Source organism: Apostichopus japonicus, chromosome 6 (assembly GCF_037975245.1).
Source record: "Apostichopus japonicus isolate 1M-3 chromosome 6, ASM3797524v1, whole genome shotgun sequence".
Taxonomy (NCBI): Eukaryota; Metazoa; Echinodermata; class Holothuroidea; order Aspidochirotida; family Stichopodidae; genus Apostichopus; species Apostichopus japonicus.
Genome location: NC_092566.1, coordinates 4772853 through 4787855, shown reverse-complemented (window position 1 = coordinate 4787855; position 15003 = coordinate 4772853). Strand labels below are relative to the sequence as shown.

At 38.0% G+C, this 15003-nt stretch overlaps 2 protein-coding genes across 2 annotated transcripts; one reads left to right on the top strand and one right to left on the bottom strand.

Annotated features, from left to right (window-relative positions):
* Positions 1 to 156: 156 nt before the first annotated feature.
* Positions 157 to 10724, top strand: LOC139968753 (uncharacterized). The gene is made up of 10 exons (XM_071973108.1): positions 157 to 258; positions 1490 to 2015; positions 3286 to 3349; positions 4456 to 4629; positions 5413 to 5511; positions 5820 to 5941; positions 6616 to 6760; positions 7975 to 8253; positions 9138 to 9395; positions 10371 to 10724. Exons 2-10 carry the CDS (start codon positions 1533 to 1535, stop codon positions 10715 to 10717), a joined length of 1971 nt encoding a protein of 656 aa, XP_071829209.1. The 5' UTR covers positions 157 to 258; positions 1490 to 1532; the 3' UTR covers positions 10718 to 10724.
* Positions 10725 to 11571: 847 nt separating this feature from the next.
* LOC139968754 (uronyl 2-sulfotransferase-like) lies at positions 11572 to 14512 on the bottom strand. Its single transcript, XM_071973109.1, has 2 exons — positions 14217 to 14512; positions 11572 to 13085 (listed from the first exon to the last, which is right to left on the bottom strand). The coding sequence occupies exon 2, from the start codon at positions 12592 to 12594 to the stop codon at positions 11572 to 11574; it is 1023 nt and encodes a 340-aa protein (XP_071829210.1). The 5' UTR covers positions 12595 to 13085; positions 14217 to 14512.
* Between the last annotated feature and the right edge of the window lie 491 nt (positions 14513 to 15003).

The window sequence follows — 15003 nt, the reverse complement described above, 5'->3', positions numbered from 1 at the left end:
CTAACTTTCACCCCTTTCTTTTGTTTATTTCTTTATCGTGGCGGGAGGTGGAGGGCTCAGGGTTAGAAAAAAATGTCGATCGCAGTTGCTTGGTAACATGACGCGGCCATGTGGAACGATAATAACAGCATATGTAGGCAGTTAGCGTGCTATACATCGTTGTGTGTGTGTACTGCATTAACGTAGTGTGTAGTCGAATTCCAGTGAAGCAAACAGTCAAATAGGGTTACAGTGGAGTAAAACGACGAATCCTGTAAGGTAAGAAAGTGTTAATTTCTTCATTGCTTATGTGTAATCTAGAATTTAATACATATGGTACAAAGTGCTAAGGCTAAACTGGTTCATATGAAAGCAGAGATGATTGAATGGTGATGTTTATTTCTTAATAAACTATCTACTTTACGTTTCTTAAGCCTTGAGTAGTATATATAGCTTTTAGACATCTAAGTCTTATATAGCCAATAGTTGTACACTGATACAGGGCTACGGCCAGGGTCATATAATGTTTTTACGTGGTGAATCCAGTACAATTGTTTCTAGTTTACTCACTCGTTTTCTGCAATTATATGCGGATATGTGCGAACATTACTCAAAACGATTCACAGGCACAATTATAATTTGTGTTGGCGAGTCTGGGGTCTGTGAATTATTAATTGTACACACACGGACACGTTTTGACCCCCCCCCCCTCAGTCATGGACTTCCGGTCAACATGGGGCACCCCACAATGGGTGACCCCCCGAGAGTAGTTACTCGGGAAAATTAACCATTACCATGGCAACTGCTGCTTTGGCAACTGACAAAGCTGTATATGGCGCAACTGACAAAGGAACTACAATATCTGATATTTTCTCTATGGAAGCGCTTTGTAAACGTATTGTAAACGTGAGATTTATTATTCTCGTTCAAGTTGCATTTCACGATGAGTATAATTCTTAATTTCTTACCCTTTGTATGCCTTTGTAAAATTATCCTTAATGTCCACAGTTTTGACAAATATAATACATAAATACATTTTAATCACGCATCGATCGGTTACTCGTTTGGTGTAGACATGAATGGGATCAAAAGGACCTCCAAATTGAGTAAAAACTGCTAAGTCTTCCAAGTGATTGTCTTTGAATGTCCTAACCCAGGCCCTCCTTTCAAACCCCTGTATTACAGTACTGACATAGGCTGTTAAATTAGAAAAATAGCAGTGACTACTGACAAAATATTTGTTGAAAGTTTAAAGATGAATGACCACTTTTTGACGTATTTAGTGGGGGGGGGGAGGGGGGTGGACATTGCCAATTTAATGCAAATTACGCCATTGAAGTTGCCTGATATCTAAATATTAAAAAAACCAACATATCGCAATGTTTGCACTGACTGTAGAATGCAAACAATTCATGTATGAAAGTTATTTACGTTTTGAATATGTTAATTAAAATAATTAATTATCATTTAGGCTATTATAATTATTTTCTATTGTTGTTATATCTCCCAGAAAACATCAGCATCACCATAACGACGGCTGTTTACAATCCAAGATGCCTCAGCCAAACCTCGACTCCGTTAAGTTCGTCGTGCATCAACGCGATTCCGACAAGACGGAGATCGTAGCTAACATAGTCCGCGAAGATGGGTGCGACGACTTGAACAAGTATATGGAAGAGGCGGGCTACAACCCTTGCGAAGAGATCAGAGGGGCCGCCTTCAAGGCCATGACCGGAGAGAACTTTTTCATCCGATTGGTTGGTGATCTCAAGGTGGACACTTTTGGTGACAAGAGCTACCGTAAAGATCGGTTGGAACTAAAATATTTACGAAATCGAACGAACCGTAAAGATTTTGTCGTGAGAGGTGTCTACCACGGACGGTTTCAGTCCGAGTACGCTGGTAAAGTACTTCTCCATCGTATGACGTTACAGGCGGGAACACTCAACAAAGGAAGCGGTCGTCATTATACGCTGAATAACCTGGAGAGCGTCATTGGGAATGTGACGTCATCGTCTAAATTAGTCGTTCCGAAGGTAATGCGATGATGAAAATGACAAATGGGTCTGGTTGATGATTAGAAAAAAGTAGTGACGAAAGGGGTAGTCATTGTTAATGATCATCATATTGTTACACACTTTTAAGGAGTGCGGGAGGTGGGGGGGGGGGACGAAAAGCCTACCAAACATATATAAAAAGAAAATTACAGGGGAGCTCTGTTTGCCAATGTTATTCCTAAACATCAGATTATATAGTGTATTAGAGAATATGATGTCTCGGTTGGTCTGAGTTCTTTGAAGTTTGTACGAGAGTAAATTGGTTGTTGAAATATGAAAATGAGCGACCATGCTTATCTTTCCAGCATATATGAAGTGGTGGGGGAGGGGGTGGGCTATACTGAAAGACGTCTGGAAATATTTACGAAATATGAAGAAGAAAAAGGAAGGTAATTTGTTGAGATTTGGCTACCTTTTGAAAACGAAAGGAAGGATTATGGTATGACGAACAGTTACTTAACACAATATCTGAATGGTTATTTTTTATGCAAACTGGACCCTCTTTTCTTGAAAAAGAAAGAACGATGCATCGGTAACGTGATTATTTGTGAGAGTTTTGTGGTCAAGTGGTTAAAGGCAGTGGACTTGTGATCTAATGTTTGCAGGTTCTAGTCATGGCCAGATCATTACGTTGTGTCCTTGGGCAAGGCACTTTATACCTCCATTGCCTCTCTCCACCCAGGTGTATGTATGGGGACTTGCTGAGGTAACTTGTAAATATAGTTGCGGTTTGTGGCTGCACCCTATGCTAAGTCCCCCATGCAGGGGACACTTAGATGTGGCGCACTCTAGTGCCCCATGAAGGATTCTTTTAATTGTGCACACTTTGGTGTGTGGGTGTGGCAAGTACCAATGACCAGGGGTTAGTGTTGTAAAGTCGTGTGTGAGGGCCTTGTCCTTTAACAAGACTGTACACCTTCAAATTATTACTTTAACTTTTATTTGTTCCAAGCAGCTACATTATAGGACTGGATATTTCACACACCCCCCCCCCTTCCCAAATTGTGTATCCCCTGCCCCTGGTACTCCCCGCCGGATAAAGGCTAACGCAAGCTGGCTTTATATCGTGCAAAAAAACAATGCAAGTTTTAATGTTAAACAGAATTTGCTTGCATTCTTTTAGGACAACTTACGGTACTCTTAACAACCGCCGGTTATCCTGTATGTAAATATTCTTTCTGGTTAAATTGAAGTATCTCCAAAAAAATAAATAAATAAAATAAATTTTCTCTTCTATCTATGCATCAAGGAACGCGAAGATCCCGCACCTCAAGAGATTCACGACTCATTTGAAGAGACGGAACTTATTAAAGGTATGGAATTCAAAATATCTTGTCATCTGCAGACAGGTATCTCCAAATATTATTGCATCTGGAGTGAGCAAAATCAGAATTTATGAAGTCTTAATTAATTAGTCAGCCAAGATATGGGACTCTTTAAAGACCGGGAGACTGAAATTAAAGGCATTGAAGACTCGCCCAGACCGCGTGCCGCCCTCTGAAACAGTTAACGTTCCGTTGCTTGCAAGTGAAGTTTTTTCTTGTCGCTACAAAATGCAGACAGTAATGAAACGTGATACCTTGTTATCTTTTATCTATAGACCTGAGATGTCCATCGCTGCTATATACACTGTGTTGTGGGTACTGACCGTATAGCTGTATGTATTGACTGTATGCTAGTGTCTAATTACCGACGGTAGCAAGCTGTGTGTGTATTTTCTGGGATCGATGGTGGACTGGTGGTGTCTAACACTTCTGTTACACCTCATTCGAAACTAGGTCAGATTACCGGCATGAGACGTTTCTTTGTGGGCGAGTCTTCACACGCCGCCTTTAAACAAGCAACCGAATAGGGTATAGTTCAACTGTCCATCGGTCATTTTAGTTCTACATTGTTCATTGCACTGCAGTCTTCCATAGAAGTTGGTCTGTTTCTTCTATCTGACTTCTCAGCCAGTGGGACGATTCATTTTTTAATTTTCTAAACCAGGGTTTTCCTAACTTTTCCCCTCCACGAACCCCATGTGGATGTCAGAGTTTCCACGAACCCCCAACTTTTCGAGACACGATCTGAGTCATTATTTTACTATAATACGCATAACAGTGTTACGTTAAAGATCAAGTTCATAGTGTAATATTGTAGAGTTTGGCGATAGGTACGACATTATACGCGATATAGCATTTATGTTATCTCCCCAAAATAGAATACTTTGATGTTAAAATAAAAATCTAATGACGTATAGAGACTGTGATTGGCAGGTTCTGGGAAGTACTTCAATGAAATAAACTTTTAAAGTACCCGCATCCAATACTGACTTTATTACTTATTTCACATCTTTTATACATATAACTAAAAATGTGAGCAATGACTCATTCTTGTCTATAATTTGCCCTAAATGTCTCTTTGTGCTCCATTTCAGACGTTGTGCTTCGAACGATATCGAAAGATATTCCCAAGAATTTTGTCGTTCCTCTGGCGATGCATCTATTTGGTCTGACTGAGACTGAAGTCTTGAATCTGAGCCTGCTGCCTCACCACCGAGACTTTGATGAGCAGAGATACGCAATCCTCGAAAAATGGAAACTGAAAAAAGGTTAGTCGATCGTCATCACCATCAACGTCTTCGACATCGTCGTCACCTCTTACAATAATTTACTCGGTAATCGAGTGAAGGAAATAACCAAAGAATGTCAGACAACCACGCAAAACTGATTAGGAAACGTTTGGGTCGCCATTTTGTTTTGCGGGTTCGTCAATCTCTAGATTGATTAATGTATATATGTATGTATTTTAGATTCTCCTGCAAGCAGGAACTCGCGAAGAAGCCTCATTGGCTTATCAAAGCCGCAAGCTGACCGAAGTCAGTCTCTTAGATTCATTTTTAACGTCCATGATTATGAATTGTCAATTGCCAACAACTCTATAACTGGACGACATACATTACTCTTGGAGTGACTCGAACTGGGGACCTTATGATTGGAAGGCACCGGCGTTAACCACTAACACTCCCGTAATCATCCATTATATATACTAAGAGCATATCTCATTATTGCCCTGCCAGGGTAATCCTATGGAGCCTTCTTTCATGTTGAATAATGACCCTTTCATCTAAAGGTATTACTACTAGGTATTACTATACGATAGAATGTGGGAGAGGCCCCTCCCTTGGTCGAAAACCAATTGGTATGGATGTCCGCTAGGTTAAGCTTCTTTACCTATATATTAGGTGTAAGTACGTTTCACTTGTCATCGATAAATATCGAAAGTGTTAGTCTTAGCCACAGTATTACGGGATACGCCTGCATGTATTGATATGTTATGTCTGTGATTATGTTATTTTCAATTAGTCTAGTTTTATTGTTTCATTCCTCCATAGGTCAGGATGCCACTTTCTCCAAACTTATTGAGGCATTCTTGGCTGTTAAGATGAAGTCAGCTGCAGCAAGTCTCAACAGAAATTTACTTACAGATCAATGTAAGTTATACCTTTGGTGTACCAGAACTTATAAAAGTACCTATTATGTCATTTTTCCATTTTTTTTTCAATATTAGTTATTTGCCAATCGAATCATTTCGGTTAACAACGAGATGAAATATATGCGTAAGAACAAAAGCGACAAATATACCTTCTAATGTTTTCCAAAACATTTATTACAAACATGATAAAACACAAAGAAAGTTGACCACCGTTTGACATCATCCTCCTGTAAATATGCCCAGTTATATGTGAAATAGCTGATTTAATCCTGAAAATCTTGTCATCACAATAACTTCATTTCTTAGATCTGAAAAAGGTCGGGAAGGCATTACCAGGGGACCTGAAGCCGTTTGCTGATATTCTTGCTATAAACCTTGAGGAGGTACAGACAAAATTTGATGCAGAAATGACCGAGCACAAATATCAGGTAAAATAATAATAATACTGTAGATTTATGTCTTTAAATATTATTCCATTAATGACGCTTACTTTCAAATGTGCCATTAATTGCTCCTTTCTATGTTGTGTTTTTCATTATAGACCATGAGAGCATGCTTTCATATTCAGACATTATGTGATACGCCCTCAGTCAAACCCTCAGTATTACTGAGAAAACCTAGGTGCATTTGAATGTGTCTACAATCAGCGAGTTATGCACCTTCGCCAATATAGTCCAATATTGTCCAATATAGTGCAACATAGGAAGTGCAATATAGTCTTATAGTGCACATAGTCTAATATATGCATTGCCCAATATAGTTCAATAAGTCCAGTACTTTCTGATATGTATAGGCCAATATAGTTAATATTGTCCAATATTGTGCAAAATAATGTTCATTATAGTCCAACATAGGGCAACATACTTAGTCCAATAGAGTCCAGTGTAGTCCAGTATAGTCTAAATAAGTCCAATTATTGTTCAGTATAATTTATTTGATATATTCCAGTATATAGTCCAATATAGTTCATACGGTCCAATATAATCCAAATAATTCCAATTATTGTCCAGTATAATTCACATAGTCCAATATAGTTCATATAGTCCAATAGAGTCCAATAGAGTTCAATATTGTCTCTTTTAATACTTACTATACATTCTAGGTTCTTTGGCGATGGAGAGAGGACACACACCAGAGACTGAAAAGGCGAGCTACCCATATACGCCTGCTTAAAGCGCTTAGATATTCTGGTATGGAAGCTGTAGCAGAGAAACACACAGAAATAAGCTCAGTTGATGCCAGAGATGGTATGGATAAATATTTGCAATTTATATAGCTCATCAATTTTTAGAAATGCATCTGACGATATAATAAGTCGCCGTAGAGTCAAAATAAGTGTTTAAATCTCAGTATAGGTCATTATGACGAAACTGAGCCATGAGTCCTAAATTACTCAGAATTTAGGCAAACGTTTTGTTTGAAAGAACCTTATTAAGGCAAACATTTCTTGCTGTATAGTACTCTCTCTCTCTCTGCAGCAGAAAATATGCTAGTACATGTAATCTTGTAACATCGGCTAAACGTTCCCGCCACCCAAATACTCCTACAAGCCTGTAGGCCAGACGGTTTATCAGTTTGACATTGTTGATAGACGCCCTCACTATCTGAACATAAACCGTCCGCTAACCCTTTAGCACGTAGTCCTGTTTCACATCAAAGGATTTTGTGATAAAAATGTGAAAGTTTTAGCTTTCAAAAATGTGAAGTTTGTCGCTTTCTAAATAAAATACTCTCCGAACATATGCCTTAATGAAGCATACTGCTTGAAGCAAGTACCAAGACTTAAATCAAGAAATCTGTCGCAGATCTATTTGGCCTGGCCTACTTTGCATACAAAAATCGGGGCGAAAGTTGTTATTATCATTAACTGGTGTAGCTATCTATGTATGTGTCTATGTAGTTTGTCTCGAAGTGCAATTTGTTAATGCAATGTTAATTTTTTCGTCCAATTCATTAATGTGATTTTGCGTTCTTAAGTGACTTCATTTCCATAGAAACGTTGATTATTTGTTCATTCATTCATGCATTCATTCATTCATGCATTCTTTGGTATATGCAGTATAACCAAATAACGGATATTTTGTTTTCGTTCATCGTTTATCATGAAATTATTTAGAATTTGTTTTATGTTCATTCACACATTATAACTTTATTACATTCCACCTCAAATTCGATAATTCGTTGTATTGCCACAAACAAAAGTTGATTATTGGTTGTTCATCTATCTATTTTGTTCATCCGTTTCGATGACGTATATTCACTTTATTTATTTTTACTCGTCAACAATAAAAACGGTTTATTATTTATGTTCATCCATAAAGAGGTTAATCCATTTCTTTTGTTCATGCATCCGATACATTACTGATCTATCGTGTTGTAGTTTGCAGTTAAGTTACTTTGCGTTTTGTTCATTCATGAAATTAATTGTCCATTTCGGTTCGTTCTTCCATCCATTACACAGTCGACATCCTTCGTATCGCCACAAAAGATGTTGATCGCGAAACCATCATGAGAGTCACGAAAAGTTTAGGATTGACTGATGAGGATATTGAGGCAATTCTGCTAGAATATGGACAGGATTTCAACAAACGGATTTTTTTCCTAAACACCCTCGTAAAATGGCGGAATATGGCGGACGCAGATTCACGAGCGACGTTTGAAAATTTAATCGCCGTCATGAAATCGAACCAATTGGGTACCACAGCCTCCATCATGAATGAAATGTTGCTCTCAGATAAACGTAAGTATTACAAACTTGAAAAAAAGAAGAATTAAAGTAAAATAAAGCTTTGGGTATAGATTATTATATTTATAATCAAGTGACGTAATTTAAGTCGTTCGATTGTGAATTATATCCACTGTTATTGTAAGTGATTCATGGGTGAACTTTTAAAGTTCAATTCACATTTGATACGTGTTAGTATCCCCAATCCGTACCCCCAATAAGGAGGTACAGCGGTTGTGGCAGACGCAGGCCGATCAGATAGGGAGGGAGTCGGAGGGGGGGGGGTACACCCCGGGAGTGAGCGATTATTTAAGGAAGGGGATTGCCATATAAAGAATAATGTATTCTTAGTTATATACTACAGATACCTTAGGAAACGGACTTAGACAGGCACCCAGTGATATCATTATCCACTGGGCCTCACTTGGCTCTCGCCCTGCCCCTCTCCCGCCCCCCACCGCCCCCACCTTGTAGGAGTGCATGCTGCCTGTAAATTGTGATTTATATATTTAAGCCTCTTCTTGATGTAATCCATTGTGTTTTGTCTAATTGAATATAGAGGTAAGCTTGTTTTCAATGGTGCACACAAGTATTTCATTTTTTCGAGTTCGGCTAGACTTGAAGAAATTGAAATAAAAAAATACCTTGGCCCAGAAATTAATACTTGAATCGGTTCCTCCGTTCTTCCTTAAAGTAGGCGCAAATTGTCCATCTTGACCACCACTGCGTCTTCCTGACCCAAGGTATAAAGGATTGGATGACGATGGTACATAATTATATACTGAGACTTTTGACATGTCGTCTGCTCAATGTATTCCCCGAAATCCTTACTCGAACTGCTTTATCATCGAATATTTCTCTATATTTTTAACCATTTCTTCATCTTAATCATACAACAGGCCTCAGGACTCTTGCCCCTCAAATTTCTGACGAGCTGATACACGATCTCGCCGACGAGTTACGCTTCGATACGACGACGATGATGATTCCGCGAGGCGGGGCCGACTCTCACCTTGGTTACAGACTTCTCCTCCGATGGAAAGAAACGCGCGGGAAATATGCGTCACATACAGAGCTTATGAAAGCTTTAGGCAAGGCGGGACTCGATAACTTGGCGAAAGACGTGGATCAAATGGGATCGGTCAGTGTGGTAAAGGGTATGTAATGCGATCTATACATTATATATATATATATAAATACGCTCCAGTAACACGATGCATTTCATGATATGTTCTCAAAAAGTGGTGTAGCAAAGGCATATACCGATTTTATGGCTTAAAGGATATAACTACAAGCAAATATACAAAATTCATTTTGGTTTGTTGTTGACCGTCACATGAAATCATGGAATCAGTCGAGGTCTTATTTCTATACCTCTTTTATGTAATGAAAAATGACATTTTAAACATCATAAGCCTATCAATCAAAGTAACTGTGACTGACACAAACGTACACACACACAAGAAGCGGTAACATGTATTGGTCACTTTTCAAATATATAGTGCCTACCTAAGGCGAACTTGATTGCATTTCTCAAACTTGGCAATGTTTTTCTCAGCTGATATGGCCTTTGACATTTAATTATGTGACGGAACATAAAAGCTGAATCACTGAAAAGCCTGCTATAGAAAACTGCAATAAGAAAATGCAATAAGGCTTGGTAAACCTATAACAAAGGAATTGGGGGAAACCAACCCACAAATGCATACACCCATCGCGTGCGTCAGGTATTGTATGGCGCAGTTTTCTTTACACATTGTTTGCACCTGGTTTCTTGTTAATCACTGAAGCAGACAGGTCAATATTGACTTTAACTTGAGTTGCCCTTGAACTCAAGAACTGATTGCATTTTCTTCAACGCTTTCTTCGAAATGACTCGAACGTGAACGATATATCGTGAGTTCACTGTGATACTGGGACAATTCGTTCCTTGTACTAAAGAACGGGTTCACACAAACACACACCTATAGCCTACGTACAGACGCACGCTTACACATATATATATACACGTGCACAATGAAAATGCCATTTGGCCCTTTGAATATTGAAAAAAGGGGACAGTTATACTTTATTACATTTATTTTTCTGACTTAAACATTATACATATACATTGAATTTTACTTTTTTTTCAGGTGCAATGAGCGACTTCTGTATACGTTATGTCAGTAGCTGGATCCATACAAGTAGGGCCCATGAGTGGCCCTCACTTGTACAAAACATCCCATCAGATCTGGTCACTGGTATGGACGCCCGTACAGTTCAACAAATTAAAAGATCGGTAAGGGATCCACGAGAGCAAATGGCAAACGCTCTCATTCTCTGTCGAGAGAGGAAAATCATCCCTTCTGCTGGCGCTCTTTGTAATCGTTTAATTGCATCCGGCTTCGAGCAGACGGCTCTCACCTTGCTCGATGTATCACAATCTCAGTATCATTGTACTACTTTAACATTGGACGACGTAGAAGAGGAAAACGAATAGTGATTGGTTATTCAATCGTGACGCCACTTCAGGCAGAACGTTTCTGTAAGTGCTTTCTAAGAGTTTACAACCCATGCCTAAGATTGAGTTATGACGGATTGATGAGATTATCATTAAATCAGTACTCTTCTCAAGTGGGATTTTTTTTTTGCTGAACCTACTAAATAAAATAAACTATAAAAATGACATAAAGGTGATCATTTTACTTAAAAATAACATACTTTATTAGGTAGCAACACTGAGGGAATAATGCAACAGGCCATTCTGAAGAGCCTGTATTAAATTTTGGTATCCCAATATATATGTTTATATATTATATATTTATATATATGTTTAAACAAGGAAAAAAATGCATGGTAACGTTAATGTTAATCATTACATTTTCACTACTTTAAAGGTTCTCGTCTTGACAAACAATGCACAAAACAACAATAGTGATAGATAACAATTCCTTTTGTTATTACTACAAATCAATGACCAAGTACAATTTTTAACTACTGGCTTTAATGAACATTGTTTTTATTGTTTTGATGACACCATCCTTCCTTGGAACTTCAAAATGCCCCCACTCTCAATCGAAAAGGAAATGATTTTCAACTTTACATTATTCACACCTCCCATTCCCCTTCACAGTATTAGTATAGTATTCCTGTAAATACACATAAACACGAGAAGCCTAGAATATGATTGTTTTCAATGAGAAATAAATTCATTCATTCATTCGTTCATTCATTCATTCATTCATTCATTTATACATATTCAACTACATTTGTATACCAACAATTATCCAAGGTAATCATCTTATGCATTTAATTAAGACATACAAGTAATACATTTCTTATTAGGATATAAAATCAATCTGAGATATTTAACTTTGCTTTTAATCTATTGAATTTCAGTTTTAAATAATCATAAAGTTTATAATCCATTTTCATCTCCTCTTTCAATTTTCTCCTAACAAATGGAGAAATTGAAGTTTTGTTTTTGGTTCTCATTTTACCAAGAATTCCTTTCCTTTGATCTAAATAAATCTGAGTCACACCTGCAAATAAATCTGGTATTAATATTTCCAAAGCTTTTAGTGTAGAAACATAATCTTCCATAATTCCTACTAATATGTACTGTTTGTTGATATTCTCTACCGCATTTTTATAGGCGTTCTTATTATTCTTGCCGCATATCTTGTCATGCCCACAAAAGTGTCTCACCGTCGCCGTAGAGCTGTGACGCGACAGACCTCTACTCATCACGTACTCATTAAACGATTCACTACTATGATTCATCTGTTCCATACGCTCTCGAAAATGTTGTCCGGCCTCGCTCTGGTCGGCTACGTCATCACCATATCGCACAAAGTAATACAGAGATGCTAGCCTATCGATTGGATCTCGTACAATACTGATATACTTAGGCTTTTTATTACCTTTCACAAACAATTCAAACTTCATGTGAGTATAAAGAAAGCCTAAGTCATGAGAATAAATTAATCTTCGTATTTCTTGTAATTTTTCTGCATAAGTTTGGTTGAATCCATCCATCGTGTTTCTAATCGTTATATTTTTCGTTTGATTCATTTTCGCTACGAGCTCGTACAGGGTACGGCTTCCACTCTTCGGCATAACGTTAAACATAACAACAGATTTATCGGGTAGAAATGACTTAGACTCCTTGGTCTCGTCGGCCACGTTTGTTCCAAGATCTGCTTTCTCTATTGATTTTAACATGAACATATTTCTTCTTGCCACAGATCCAGAAGCTGAAATTGGCTTTAAATGTTGATACTGGCTCGTATATTGTACAAAGAATGATAATCCCATGACCGTTATAATGCATGTGGTCGCTAGTGCTAACTTCTTGGCGAACATTTTACGAGACATGTCTATAATCTTTATAACTAAAACTAACCGTTCATTACAAAGAGATAATGATGATGAAGAGTCACGTGCTTTCCCATTCACTGATATTTGACCATTTTGTGACGTGTTTTAACGCATTTCGTAGATATCTACAGTTAAGGGCAGTGTTAGAATTTTGTATTGCGTTGCACTTCTTGCAATCTTATAGTCCACATCCACATCCTAGCCGTGAAAATTCGCTAAAAAACAGAATCTAAGTATTATTTACTGGAAAAAAGTCTTGTTCCGCAAATTCAAGAAAGTGAAGTATTTTCTCCTTTTCCGAAGTCAGTCATATATATTATCCTTGGCCCATTTGGTTATATTAAAATACAAGTTTGATTTTTCATATGCCAAAAAAAAGCATAACAAAACTACATGGAACCTTATCCGTAGAGTCCGTGTTCAACTTGTTCGACTGCTTCACATTATAAATCCTGTTTCCTTTTTGAACCACAAGATCGTCATCATACCTAAATTAGAATAAAGAAATTGAGAGATGGTTTTCCACAACATTAACAAAAATGCCATAAACAGGGTTGCAATTTATTTCTTCCAAAAAGGGGCGCGTAAATATATATAAAAAATAAAAATGAGTACCCTATTTAACCATGTAGGTCTCTTCTAACACCATGATTTAACAATGTTGAACATTCACAGCCCCAGATATCATTACGTACGTACATTTTTTATATATATATTTTTCATTTTCATGCGAAATTACCACATGTTGGTTTTTGAGGCGCGCCGGTCACCCGTACCACAAAGACATATGCGATACGTACTACTAAATAGTAAATATTTGATGCTGCAAGTATATGAGGTGTCGTAGCCTCAGTCTGAGATTGGACAAGTACACCTTCCCTCCCGCCTACACTCTCCCAAAATGTCTTCCAAATAGCTTACCGATAATACGACACTAGCATGCACACGAAATTATTTCCACAAATATGTAGTTAAAATGACGTAAATGGTAGCACCATTTTGCATGAAAGCCCCCTTACCGAGACAAAAGTTTCTCAAGAGAGGAGAGACACCCCATTAGACCTCTCCCCAGAACGGACGTCAGTTAAATTTTTGGGTTCCCCGCCCCCACTAATATTCGAATTCGTAAACAGATGGCAGAGCCTATAGGCCTATCATGGTGTCACGAAAAGTCATATTAATAAAAGCGTTAATTAAAATTACGTTCTCTGACTCTTAAAATGGAGACAATAATTAGGCTTTCGCCTCCTCACACCACGAAAAGTATAGCTGCGAGTCTGGTCAGTGGGACATGTAAATACGATATGATGTGTTAAATGTAAATTACCTCAAACCTTTCCGACCAAAACGAAGAAAAAAAGCAGCTTCTCTGTGCATTCTATACCGACAAGTTGAAGTATTGTACTATATACAACTCGGCATAAACATATATAGCGGCCGCACTTGACAATTGTCGTGTTCTAAGTTATGTAATTGTTTAAAACAATGTGACTTTTCCATTACACCGATTTCACCGATTACCATGCACTTATTTGGTAATCGAAATGACATAATCATACGATTCTACGCAATTTAACTATCAAAATTGATTAAAAAAACAGGAAAAAGTATATACAAACCTGTCACCCGCAGACTAAAGTTGAGCTACCTTGAAAGTTATGCCGTATATACCGATGACACGCAATCAGTATAGGATGAACTGAGCTCAATTATCCACCAGGCAAACATAAAGACGCGGTTTATCTATCAAATCTTTCGATACTGTGTCTTTAAACTCTATAGCTTTTATCTACATGCCTATCGCACTATAATTTAGTGGAATCTTTCATATCCATATGCAATCGAAGGTAGTCTATTGAAACTACTTGATGCGTTTCATTGTGGTATAGTGGCAATAAGGGCAAATAAAACAAAGGAGAGGCCACTTTCGTATACTATATTACCTTATATCAGTGGCGTAGCCAGCATTCTATTGTTAGGGGACAGCCAATACTCATAGCTAGTACAGTGGTTACTGTACTAGCTATGAGTATTGGGTTCAGGCGGGCAAGATTTTTCTTAAGGGGGGCAACCCCGTGATGGTTGATGGTAGGAATTACCGAGAAATATATGTATTAATGGGCACCTCGTCTGCACAAATACAATGGTTAAATGCCCAGATTTCCACACACACAAGTGTCACTAGGCCTATAGAGCCTATACGTGCAGTGGAAATTCTCCACGAGTGGCATCATTGGTCGCAGAAAATGCACATGGGTTGCTAGCGCTAGTTTGTAATGGTTATACAACCGGCCAAATTATTGGCGATTATTCTGTAGGACGATATTGATCATCGGTCTCCGTATGTGGGTATGATGAAGGCCCAAAATGTGTAATATCTCGGTCTGATTACCAAGTTCTGACCTT